The sequence below is a fragment of the Rhinopithecus roxellana genome, chromosome 12 (genome assembly GCF_007565055.1).
Source record: "Rhinopithecus roxellana isolate Shanxi Qingling chromosome 12, ASM756505v1, whole genome shotgun sequence".
Taxonomy (NCBI): domain Eukaryota; kingdom Metazoa; phylum Chordata; class Mammalia; order Primates; family Cercopithecidae; genus Rhinopithecus; species Rhinopithecus roxellana.
The window spans coordinates 23244748-23257360 of record NC_044560.1 but is presented as its reverse complement, the minus strand read 5'-3'; the positions used below and the strand labels follow the sequence as shown (position 1 = coordinate 23257360).

General features: G+C 65.0%; 2 protein-coding genes across 2 annotated transcripts; both read left to right on the top strand.

The window, feature by feature from the left end:
- The first annotated feature begins 1133 nt into the window (after positions 1–1133).
- TNFRSF4 (TNF receptor superfamily member 4) lies at positions 1134–4594 on the top strand. Its single transcript, XM_010377181.2, has 7 exons — positions 1134–1745; positions 1948–2070; positions 2614–2715; positions 3000–3066; positions 3784–3980; positions 4090–4218; positions 4296–4594. Exons 1-7 carry the CDS (start codon positions 1601–1603, stop codon positions 4364–4366), a joined length of 834 nt encoding a protein of 277 aa, XP_010375483.1. The 5' UTR covers positions 1134–1600; the 3' UTR covers positions 4367–4594.
- A 4474-nt stretch (positions 4595–9068) lies between these two features.
- TNFRSF18 (TNF receptor superfamily member 18) lies at positions 9069–12106 on the top strand. Its single transcript, XM_010377180.2, has 5 exons — positions 9069–9374; positions 10151–10273; positions 11149–11236; positions 11387–11589; positions 11655–12106. The coding sequence occupies exons 1-5, from the start codon at positions 9206–9208 to the stop codon at positions 11777–11779; spliced, it is 708 nt and encodes a 235-aa protein (XP_010375482.1). The 5' UTR covers positions 9069–9205; the 3' UTR covers positions 11780–12106.
- Positions 12107–12613: the final 507 nt, after the last annotated feature.

The window sequence follows — 12613 nt, the reverse complement described above, 5'->3', positions numbered from 1 at the left end:
GTGCGTGGGCCCCACTCACTGCACTTATGGGCAGACGTGGCCACTTAGGCCCCAGGAGAGCAGTGTTGCCCACCAAGACCCCCAGCTCACCTGAACCTCCAAGAAACCAATTACAAATATAAGCTTTTTCTCACTGTCGGTGGGAAACCCATGTGAACGCTGGGTGGAACCTTCCAGAAAATTCCAGAACTTTCCTTTTCTGCCCACCTGGGTTGGGGTGTGCACATGCATACACAGGCACTGTCTGGGATGCTCTGAGCCCTTCCAGGATCCTCTCTACTTGTGGGGGTATGGGGATGGTGACCAAGTTAGGGACCCTCAGTACGAGGGTGGGTGGCCTCTCCCTCCACCCACTCCCACTCCAGGCCCAGCGGCCTCCATGGCTGGGAATTTCCCCACAGGTGGGCCGAGGGCAGGCAGCTGTTTCCTGTGCTCCTGGGAGCCTGGGAGGAGGGGATTTCCAGCCCCTTCCCTGCTGCTCTGTTTCCCCTAGAGGCACCTCTCCACTTGGCAACTTTAGAAATGAACTTTTGGATAATCACAGGCTGGTCACAGTTATTTGAAAGGTACAAAAGGGGCCCAGGGAGCCTCCAGCCCCGCACCTGCTTCCCAGCTCTCCAGGCAGTTCTTGTTCTCTGGGCAACCCGTGGAACCTGAGAGCTGTTTGCATAGAGGGCAGAAACCTGCCTGCGTGTCCATGTGTGCCAGGTCATCCAGGACCCACCCTCATGACCTCCTCGGAGGCCTGTCTCCAAACACTGCCACATGGGGGTTAGGGCTTCCACGCAGGAATTTAAGGGGCACAGTTCAGCCATAGACACCTGCCATGCTCAGGCACACTCAGCGTGGGCCCTGGTCACAGGTGTCTTTTTTTTGAGACGTAGTCTCGCTCTGTCGCTCAGGCTGGAGGGCAGTGGCACGATCTCAGCTTTGCAACCTCTGTCTCCCAGGTTCACGCGATTCTGCTGCCTCAGCCTCCCAAGTAGCTGGAATTACAGGCACCCACCACCACGCCCAAATAATTTTTGTATTCAGTAGAGACGGGATTTCGCCATGTTGGCCAGACTGGTCTTGAATTCCTGACTTCAGGTGATCCACCTGCCTTGGCCTCCCAAAGTGCTGGGATTACAGACATGAGCCACAGCACCCGGCCGTGGGTCTGTCTTACCATGGCTGTGGTCACTGCTGCTCAGAGCTAGTCTTGGGCACTCAAGGGGGACCATGGTCCAGCAGTGCCACAGCTCCGAAGGTCCAGACTGAACAGTTGCCACTCGTGACTCAGTGCTGCTTCAGTTTACTCACATGCTCCATGAACCTTTTTGCTGAGGGTTGAGCCGCAGGCCAGGCCCTACTGTGCCCTGGGGTCTGAACATGGTGGTCTTGTGCAGAAGAGGGCAGAAGGCAGAATAAGCCAATGCTGGGGGTGTCCAGACCCCGCCTTTGTGCCCGGCCCACAGCTAGGGTCCCCAGCCTGCCACCTACCTCCTCCCGCCTCCTCTGCCCTCCTCCCCTCTCCCCTCCCCTCCCCTCCCCTCCTCCACAGTCCTTATAGCCACACCCCGCAAGGAAAACCCAGACTCTGGCGACAGCGGAGACGAGGATGTGTGTGGGGGCTCGGCGGCTGGGCCGGGGGCCGTGTGCGGCTCTGCTCCTCCTGGGCCTGGGGCTGAGCACCACGGCGAAGCTCCAGTGTGTCGGGGACACCTACCCCAGCAACGACCGGTGCTGCCAGGAGTGCAGGCCAGGTGAGGCCCACCCTCAGGGGGGTCTGCCACCCACGGGGCACTCCAGGGACTGGGGGCTGGGGCAGGGATGGGCCAGCCAGGAGGCTGGTCCTGGGGAGGGGGCAGGCGAGGGGCCGGCCAAGCCTGGCAGAGGAGCCGTGTGGGGAGTCCACGGGCGCAAGCCCAGGGCCTGACCGCTGCCTGACGCCGGCCTTTGCTGCAGGCAACGGGATGGTGAGCCGCTGCAACCGCTCCCAGAACACAGTGTGCCGTCCATGCGGGCCTGGCTTCTACAACGACGTGGTCAGCGCCAAGCCCTGCAAGGCCTGCACATGGTGCAACCTCAGTGAGCTCCCACCTGGCCCCACAGCCCCACCCAGCACAGGGGGCGGCAGCCTGGCAGCCACATTCCCACGCAGCAGCACGGGGCCCCCACAGCCGCAGAAACGAACCTCAAACCACAGTGGGGTCTGCTCCGCCACGGGGTCCTTTGAGGAGCTGAGGCATCTCCCGGGGGCACCCCCACTCCTTCCGGGGCCCAGACTCGGCCCAGGCCACGTGGAGTCGGGGAGACCACTCTGGCCATGTGGCCTGGCCTTGCTGGCCCGAGCAGTGAGGCTGGGGGGTTGGGCCATGGAGACCCTGCCTCAGGCAGGGCTGGCGGCTGGAGGTGGTGGAGGGGTAGGGAAGGGTGGCTGGGGCTGCCACAGAACCAGCCCCAGGTTGTGGCCCGGAAGGGAGGGCCTCGGGGGCTGTAGGGGCTCCACACCTTGGGGGAGGCTGCAGCCCCCGCCCATGGCCCTCTGTGTGGTGGGGAGGCCAACCTGTCCTTCTTGGGGACCCTGTCCACAGCCCCCACCTGATAACCCCCTCTCCGGCCCCTGCTCAGGAAGTGGGAGCGAGCGGAAGCAGCCGTGCACGGCCACACAGGACACGGTCTGCCGCTGCCGGGCGGGCACCCAGCCCCTGGACAGCTACAAGCCTGGAGTTGGTGAGCTTGGTGGCTGCGGCCGGCAGTTGGGGGTGTCATAGCGGCTGTCTGTGACGCAGATGGGCCGTGGGCCGCAGGGAACTGGCTCCACTGGTGCCTCCTCTGGCATCCTTAAGATGGGGCTCCCGGGTCAGGGCCCACGGGTGGGATGTGGGCAGGGAGGGCTTCCAGAAGCCAAACCTACCACCCGGCTGTGGGGGGTGAGTGGCAGCCCACAGGCTCTGCCCCATGTTCCCAGCACCCAGGCCTGTGGGCAGCCCCTGACCACCCTATCTTTGTTGCAGACTGTGCCCCCTGCCCTCCAGGGCACTTCTCCCCAGGAGACAACCAGGCCTGCAAGCCCTGGACCAAGTGAGGGGCTGGGGGTGCTGGGGGTCCTAGGGGGCGGGGGTGCTGAGGGGGGTGGAGGGGCTGGGGGGGACCAAGGGTTGTGGCAGGTGCTGGGGGGCTTGGGGGGGTGGAAGGGATGGGAGGGGGGCTGGGGGAGTGGGTAGTTAGGACAGAGGAGGGGCCTGGACAGGGGCTGGGAGGGGCTGGGGGGACCTGGGCCAGGCTGGGGGATTTAGGAGGGCAGAGGGGCTGGGGGGCTGGGAGGGATTGGGGGGCTTAGGAGGGTGGAGGGGCCTGGCCAGGGGTTGGGAGGCTGGGAGGGGCTGGGGGGCTGGGAGAGGCGGGGGGCAGGTGGGGAGAGGAAGGGGAGGTGCTGGTGGCCCTGGGGGCCTGGCTGTGTGGCTGGACCTGGTTGGGGAGCAGGACGCTGCTGCCTGGGGCAGCCTCTCCCCATGGGTGGAGCTGGGTGTGTGGGACCCTCACCCTGTGCAGCTGGGAGGCCCTGGGGGCCCAGGACAGGGAGGTGCCGGTGGGGGGTGTAGATGTGGGAGAAGGGCGTGTGGCCTTGGAGGCCCCTGTGGAGGGCACGTGGGTCTGGGCAGGGCCCTTGGCTGCTACTGGCCTGGTGTCTGTGGTAGACGCTGCCTGAGGCTGGCCAGCACGGACCCTGTCATCCCCACTGCATCTCCCGGGTCCCAGGGCGTTTCTGGCCTGAGCAACACGCGCTGCTCCCCACAGCTGCACCTTGGCCGGGAAGCACACCCTGCAGCCAGCCAGCAATAGCTCGGACGCCATCTGTGAGGACAGGGACCCCCCACCCACACAGCCCCAGGAGACCCAGGGCCCCCCGGCCAGGCCCACCACTGTCCAGCCCACGGAAGCCTGGCCCAGAACCTCACAGAGCCCCTCCACCCGGCCCGTGGAGGTCCCCAGGGGTAAGGGCGCCTGGCCCAGCCCAGCAGGGCCCCCAACCCAAATAGGAGGAGGGGAGGGCGGCATGGGGGCCCCTCCTGTGGACCCCACCCAGCAGACCCCTTCCTGCAGGCCCTGCGGTTGCTGCCATTCTGGGCCTGGGCCTGGCGCTGGGGCTGCTGGGCCCCCTGGCCATGCTGCTGGCCCTGCTCCTGCTCCGGAGGGACCAGAGGCTGCCCCCCAATGCCCCCAAAGCCCCTGGTGAGTGCCTCGTGGCCCTGCCCCACTGCTCCCACGCGTGAGGCCCACCCACCAATCTCTCCCTTTCTCCTCCCCAGGGGGAGGCAGTTTCCGGACTCCCATCCAAGAGGAGCAGGCTGATGTGCACTCCACCCTGGCCAAGATCTGACCCGGGCCCACCAAGGTGGACGCTGGGCCCCGCCAGGCTGGAGCCCGGAGGGTCTGCTGGGCGAGCAGGGCAGGCGCAGGCCGCCCGCCCCGCCACGCTCCTGGGCCACTCTGCGCCGTTCTAGGTGCCGCTGGCTGCCTCCGGTTCTCTGCTTACGTATGCCATGCATACCTCCTGCCTCACGGGGCCACAATAAAAGCCTTGGCAGACGGGAGTCTCTAACTGGCACTGTGGGCTGCGCACCTGTGGCAGGGAGGCTTGGGCCGTGCCCGCCTCCAGCTGGAGAAGGGTCTTGGGCCAGGGTGGAGGGAGCAGGTAGTGGGGTCAAGTGGGACCCTGGAGGTTGGTCCCTGGGTGCAAGTTCTAGATTGAGTGGGGAGCCGGGGGAGTGACTGGGAAGGCTCAGGTCCAGGGCCGCCTGGCGTGGGGGTTACTGGCCAGCCGCTGACAAGGGTCGCCCTGAGCCCCGGGTCACCCAAGGAGCTTGGGAGCGGCTGACCCCGGGCCTCTGTGTCCTGGAAGGAAGAGTGTAGAGACCTGCTTCTCTTCCCCTCCACACCTACGCCCACCCCCTGCTGCAGCTGGGAGGGGGTCCCAGGGCCCCTGAACACCCCGAGGAGTCCCTGCAAGGGCCCCTAGGTCCCTGCCATGGGTGTCCAGGGGGACAGTCACCTTGGAAGCCATGGTTTCTGCTTGAGCCAAACTTCTGTCCACCCTGAGGCCCGGCTATGCCACTCCTGTGCACCTGCCCCACCACCAAGAGGCCTGGGATGTGCACGAGAACGTCCACAGCGACTTCACATAACGTGGCCCCACAGTGGAGAAACCCAGGCGTCCGCCAGCAGCGTGGATGCATGAGTGCTGGCGTGTTCAGATGAGCTCCCAGCTCCCCGGCCCACACTACAGGTGTCCAAAGAAGGTCCCGAGGCCCCAGAGACATCCCTGGCCATGTGGGAATCCTCTCGAGCCAGTGTCTGGGAGTGGGGTGTCCTTTGAGCCGGTGTCTGGGAATGGGGTGTCCTCTCGAGCCGGTGTCTGGGAGTGGGGTGTCCTTCGAGCAGCACAGAGGCTGCTCCCCTGAGCGCCAGTCACGCCCGAGGCCACAGCTCGGGAACAAGGCAGGAGCGGCCCTGCAGGCTTCCCACACAGAAGACACCCCGGGCGTCCGAGCGACATCTGTGTCCTTCAGGAGGTGGAGGTGCCTGTTTGCCTCCATTGTGCTTAACAGCTGTCAGGGGCAGAAGTGAGACCCTCCCGAGGGCTAAGAGGTCTCACTCCATTTTTTTTTTTTTTGCCAGAGTCTCGCTCTGTCTCCAGGCTGGAGTGCAGTGGTGTGATCTCGGCTCATTGCAATCTCTGCCTCCTGAGTTCAAGCAATTCTCCTGCCTCAGCCTCCCGAGTAGCTGGGACTACAGGCGCCGCCCACCACGCCGGCTGATGTTTGTATTTTATTAGAGACGTGGTTTCACCATGTTGGCTAAGCTGGTCTTGAACTCCTGACCTCGGGTGATCCACCTGCCTCAGCCCCCTAGAGTGCTGGGATTCCAGGTGTGAGCCACCGCGCCCGGCCCTCACTGCACTCATGAATGAGAAACGCGGCCAAGGCCGGGCACAGCGGCTCAGGCCTAGAATCCCAGCACTTTGGGAGGCTGAGGCAAGAGGATCAGAAGTTTGAGACCTGCCTGGGTAACATGGCAAGACCCCTTCTCTATGAAAAATAGAAAAAATCAGCCAGGTGGACCATGCCTGCGGTCCCGGCTACTTGGGAGGCTGAGCTGGGAGGATCACTTGAGCCCAAGAGGTCAAGGCTGTAGTGAGATGTGACTGAACAAATAATAATAAAATGAAATTTAAAAAATTAATTAAGAAGAAACACATGAAGCCTCATGGAAGGTTTTGCTGAGGGCCTGGCACAGTCTGGACGCTCCAGCCGCCGTGGCTGGTGTGGTCCAGCCCTGCAGCTGCACCTACTGCTGCACACAGCGTCCCTGGGCCAGCCTTCCCTCTTTCTTCGTCCTCCATCAGCACGCGCTGCCCACGGCTGTCCAGGCTCCCTGTGCCTGGCGGACGGCTCCCCTCTCCACCGATGTTGTGGAAGTGGGGAACCACCTCAGGGGTGCACAATGGGAGTGCCACGCACCACTCACAGCAGCCCAAGGTGCCGGGACCACAGCGGGCTGTAAGAAAGATGCCCATCTCTGGCCTTGGGCTGCCCCAGACCCCTCCTGCCTCTGCAGCTGGTTTTCTCCCCCCGTTTCTCTCTCTCTCCTCAAACCTCTGTCTTCCACCCACTCTCTGCCAACCACAAGCCTCCCCCTGCTACACAGGGAAGTCAGAGGCCATCCTGTCCCCCACCCAGCACCTTCACTGAGTTCCCCGGGTTCCTGCACAGGGTTCAACCTGCAGGCCCTGCACGGGGTTGGGGCCGTGCCTCTGAGAGCCTGTGGCCCCCCGCCCGTGGGGCAGGCCAGGCCAGGACTGCAGGCAGGATGGCGGGTGGGTGGGGAAAGGGGTCCGGTGGCCAGGACTGGAGCAGCCAGATCCCATGGGGCTGGCAGGTCGAAGGCTGTGGGAAAGGGGCCTCTTCCCAAACCTGGCACCCACACCCATCGCTTCCTGTTTCCTCTCCTCTGGGCACAGCACCCCCCAGGCCCTGTGGGACTTATTCCCCAGCCAGGACCCCCTGCTGCACCCCCAGATGGACAAGGGGCCACCTCCTCTTGGTCTCTGTGCTCACCTCCCCCCCCGCCCCCTCACCTGACACCATCTCTGCTGGCAACTCTTGCGCCATCTGCGCCCCAGGCTCTGCCTGAGCTCTGGCCCGGTGCCCATCTGCACCCTCCCCCTGGGGCCCCACAGTTGCCCTTCTGGATGCACGCAAGGGCTGTCCCTCGCCCGGCAGCCACACCACCCTGTGGGCCGCTCTCCTGCGTGAATGCCCCGTCGTTTGTGTCACTGGCGAGGTGCTCACAAAATACCGGAAAGTAAGATGAACAAAATCACCTCCAGCCTCGCAGCCCAAGGACAGAAGTCATGGGGAGCCAGTGAGGGGTCTTCTGCAGCGAGAGGGACAGGAGGCAGACATCACACCCCTGGCAGCCCCTCCGGGGACCACCGTGTGGGAAGCTGCTTGGGCTGTGCCATGGGGCGGGGGGTCCTCTGCCCGCTGGCCGCCTCCCACTTGGCCCATAAACTGCTCGCCCTTCTAACTCTGTCCCTGCCTCTAGAAGGACTTGCACCGTGTGGTTGATGAACATTTATTTTTTTGGGACAGTCTTGCTGTCACCCAGCCTGGAGTGCGGTGGTACAACTGATAGGCATTATTTACAGGGGACACATTGTGTCTTCTCGGGCTGCCATCTACCGGCACTCGCCAGGACTGGGGGTGAGCCCAAGCTGGCGCAGACCTCCCGGGGTTTTGAAACGGGCAGCGGCGCAGCCCAGCCTGCCCCGGGTCTCCTCCCTGAGCACCTTCGCCTGGCGTCCGGGTCTGACGGCACCTCTTTCTATCCAGGGGCCAGAGCCCCTCCCAGGCTAGGGGCGGAATGAAGATCTTCAGGCCCCTCAAAGGCCCCCAGGCCCAGCTGGCCCCACCCCTTTCCTTCTGAGTGTCCGGGCAGCCTGGAGCCGCAGAGACCCCTTCCTTTTCTGCAGTGTCTGAAGACGGCCTCTCCAAGGCAGGCTCCTCCATCTTGGATCTGAGAACTCCAGGGCGTCACAAACAGCTAATTCCCGTCATTTACCCTGGGAAAGGAGGAACCACCTTAGGGGGTGAGGTGGTGGCTGCAGGTCTCAAACGGGTGTCTAACCACATCCAGCCGTGGGCACAGCCACGCTCAAGTTCCCGAGAGCCCCCGCCTCCAGCATTCCTGGGGGTCTCCACTGTGCTGGACGGCACAGAAGCAGGGCTGGGCAATCCAGGGAGGCTTCCTGGTGGAGGCAGGGTCCCAGAACCCTTCAGTACCCACAGGGGAAACTGAGGCTCAGAGAGCCATAGGACAGCCTCCCAAGAGCGCTGCGAGGGGCTCTCCCTCAACCCCCTCCAGGACCCGGATCTGTCTGGTCTGATGGATGAAGATGGCTCCAGAGAGATCTGGGTGGGAACCTGCCTGAGACACTGCAGACCCGGCAGGTCGCTCTGCCCTGGGCCTTGGGTGCCCTTGGGGGCGGCTGACACTGACCCGAGGAGGCACCACGCACCCTCTCGTCTCCCCACCAGCTCCTCCTGGTGCCCCTCCCAAGCCCTGGGGAGCTTCCTGGGTTGGCAGCTGAGGGGGGTCCTGGGGAGCTGTAAGCAAGGGGGACGGGAACCCACAAGCCTGCAGCCCATGGTGTTTCACGCCCAGAGCCGGCCAGGTGGGGCATGCTAAGCTGAAGGGCCCCGTCCCCGTTCTGTGGGGTTCCCCAGCGCTGGGCTCCGTGGCTGAGGCTCTCTGGGGGTGGCCAGGGTTTGTGGAGACCCCGGGGTCTCACAGACACCACCCAGAAGCGGTGGGATGGAGAGGGTGATTGGCTGAGTCCCACTCTCCAGGTAGCCCCCATGGACAAGCTGCGGAATGCCGCCCCTGCGCTGGGGCCCGCCAAGGTGGCCGCAGACGTTGCACAGAAAACCTTTTTGATCCCCGCCAGCCCGGTTTCCCCGCCCCTGCCGGCAACCTGCTGCGGATCAGGCTATGTCTGCAGTGTCCACACCCCCTCCTCACACGCATCTCGCCTGGGTCGGAACTCTCGGGTCAGGAACAGTCCCAGTCACCTCCGGACAGGGCGGGTGAGGACGGGGACGGGGCGTGTCCAACTTGCTGTGGCCCTTGAAACCCAAGCGTGGCACGGCACGGGGCGATGTGTGCGTGCGGGACCCTGTGCTGCCTGGCGCTGCTGTGTGCGGCCAGCCTGGGTCAGCGCCCCACCGGGGGTCCTGGGTGCGGCCCTGGGCGCCTCCTGCTCGGGACGGGAAAGGACGCACGCTGCTGCCGCGTTCACCCGACGCACTGCTGCCGCGATTACCCGCGTAAGTAAACTGCGTTTACTTAACGCGGACCGGACAAGGCGCGGCGCGGGAGCCAGCATGGGCGGGCGCCCCCTTCCCGTGCTCAGACCCGCACTGCTGAGGTCTAAGGAGGGTGGGCACAGGGCTGCCAGCGGCCAGAGCCTTCCGGAGGGAGGCAGGATCCCAGAGAGAGGTGGAGGCATGCCAGCTCCAGCCAGTGGTCCCGGCGGTGAGGAGCAGGGGCGAGCCGGGTGGGAGCGCCCTCAAGAGGGGTCTGGGGTCCCAAGGTGGAGGAGGGCTGTTCCAGGTCCTGCTGGGTGGGTCGTGAACCCTCGGCCATCGCCCACCTCCCCCTGCTCAGTTGGGGGCCCCCCTGCACCGCGTCTGGCCTGCTGCCTGCCTCTGACCTGCACCTGGGGGTAAGGGTTCAACGGACACGGCTGGCCTGGAGAGCAAGCTGGCAGGAAGTCACCTCAGAGCTTCTTCCTCCAGGGTTGGGAAGGGAGGCTCTGTCCGGAGGCCCAGTGTGGCCTGGGTCCCACAGGGGCAGCCCCTGGTGGCATGTGCAATCAGCTCCTGGGCAGAGGCAGCTGTGGGGTGCAAAGGGGGAGTAGCCCCAGGCCACATGATCCCAGGAGAAAGAGACACCTGGATGAAGCCAGAGTCTGGAGTTCCAGCCAGGAGCCCTCTGCTTCCTGGAGCCGACTGTGGGTGGGGAACAGACAAGCCGGCTCCCCTGGAGGGCCGAGGAGGGGCCTCAGCCCAGCTGCTGGGGGCCTGGCTTGTCTCCTGCCCAGGCGAGGAGTGCTGTTCCGAGTGGGACTGCATGTGTGTCCAGCCTGAATTCCACTGCGGAGACCCTTGCTGCACGACCTGCCGGCACCACCCTTGCCCCTCAGGCCAGGGGGTGCAGCCCCAGGGTAAGTCCTGGAGGTGCCTGTGAGTGTCCACACAGGCCAGGGGTTCCACTAGGGCCCGAGGCAGAACTCGTGGGCGCAGGTGTCCGGCATGTGTGGTGTGTGAGGTCCTAGGTCCTGTGAGGCCGGGCAGGCCAGGCCATGCTCAGGCACCATGGGCCATATAACTGCGGGAGTCTCCTGTCCCCCCTTTCTCGGCCTGGGCTTTTCCATCCAGCACGAGGACTGTGAGAACCCTGCGGGGGGTGGGGAGCTGTCTGGCTCTCAAGCCTGGGACACCCATCCTGTGTGTCCTCACCGAATACTGAAAGAGCCTGCCTTGTGCCCCCCAGAGTCCTGTCTGGGCCCTGGGGCTACACCTCTTCCTGGAAGGAGCAGCTCAAGTCCTCTTAGCAGCTTGTTTACCTGACACGAGGGGCCAGGCTGGGCACATGGGGGCTGTGAGGAGGTAGAACTGGGGAGGTTGTGTGAGGTTGGACAGGGCAGGGTCTGGGGTCAGCTGGGACCCAGCCTCACTCTTTCTGGGACCCTCTGTTCTACTGTCTGCCCTCTGTTCTACTGAGTCCTGCCTGGCCTCTGCCCACCCTCAGCCCCCAGTGGGCAGGCCCAGTGCACTCTGTGCTCCTCCCCCAGGTGCCCTCCCCAGGTCCCACCCCAGATGCCCCATCTGGGATGGGCAGACACGGGCACTGACATCCAGGGCCCCAGTCCTGGGCCATCAAGAACTCTGTTGAATGGATGATGTTGGGGGGGCATTCGACTCAGCAGCCAGACCCCAGATGGACCCCTGCACTGGCCTGACTCCATCCTCATCCATCCCAGCAACTCCAGCAGCTTCCCTCCCTCCTTCCCTCCCCAATCCCCCGACCCCGCACCAGGGAAATTCAGTTTTGGCTTCAGGTGTGTCGACTGTGCCTTGGGGACCTTCTCCAGGGGCCACGACGGCCACTGCAAACCTTGGACAGAGTGAGTCCTGGGTAGGCCCTGCCGGCGGCTGGGTGGTCCAGGCTCACTCTGAGGAAGGGTCCTCTCCTGTCCCTTGCACTGTGGCGAGCCCCAGACAGCGCCGAGGACAGCAGCCGGGGGCTGACTAGGGGCTGTGTCCGCGTATTCCAGCTGCACCCAGTTTGGGTTTCTCACCGTGTTCCCTGGAAACAAGACCCACAACGCTGTGTGCGTCCCAGGGTCCCCGCCGGCAGAGCCGCCTGGGTGGCTGACCATCGTCCTCCTGGCCGTGGCCGCCTGCGTCCTCCTCCTGACCTCGGCCCAGCTTGCACTGCACGTCTGGCAGCTGAGGAGTCAGCCCACGTGGCCCCGAGGTCAGTCACAGCCTGGTGGGGGGAGGTGGGGGCCTGGCTGCCCGCTGACCGTGGCCCCTCTGCAGAGACCCAGCTACTGCTGGAGGTGCCGCCGTCGACCGAAGACGCCAGCAGCTGCCAGTTCCCTGAGGAGGAGCGGGGCGAGCGGCTGGCAGAGGAGAAGGGGCGGCTGGGAGACCTGTGGGTGTGAGCCTGGCCATCCTCCGGGGCCACCAACTGCAACCAGCCCCTCCCTAGGAGCTCCCTGGGCTCCAAATTCTGCTCTGGGCCGGGCCCTGCTCCCCTGGCAGCAGAAGTGGGTGCAGGAAGGTGGCAGTGAGCAGCGCCCTGGACCATGCAGGTCGGCGGCCGCGGCTGGGCCCTGCAGGAGGGAGAGAGAGACACAGCCATGGCCCCCTTCCTCCCTTATGGCCCTGCTGGGGTGGGGTCTTAGGACGGGAGACTGTGCCCATGGGTGTGCAGTGCCCAGGATGGGACCTGGCTGCATGGGGCCTTCAATAAACACTGGTCCAGTGACCTGAGTGGATGCATGCTGGGTGCTGGGGGAGGACAGGGCACCCGGGGCTGGGCTTTGGGGCACCGTGCCCATGCCTGGCTGTGGTCCCCTCCACAGGGGGCAAAGGGGAAGGCAGCCAGGGCCCATTCCGGGAACTCCGGGCTGGGTGGGGTGGGGCCCGAGGAGGGGCCATTCCAGTCCTAGGCCCAGTGATCCTCAGGGATACAGGCTCAGCGGCTTCCCCAGTTAGGGGGCTCTTCTCTGGTGCCCCTGGATCTCTGGTTTCTGGCCACACAGCCTGCCAGCCCCTGGGTGCCCAGAGCCCAGGACTCACATCCAGCACTTTCCGGTGGTGGGGGCCCCGTCTCCAGGCCAGCCCTCTCTCCTCACCACCCCCCCCTTGGCCTGCCCAGCCTCCTGCTCCAGGTGAGATCTGATAGCAGCTCGCTCAGCTACCGGGGAGTGGCGGGCAGGCCGGTGCAGGCTTCTCCGCAGCATCCAGGAGGCACCGCACACCTGGGCCCCAGC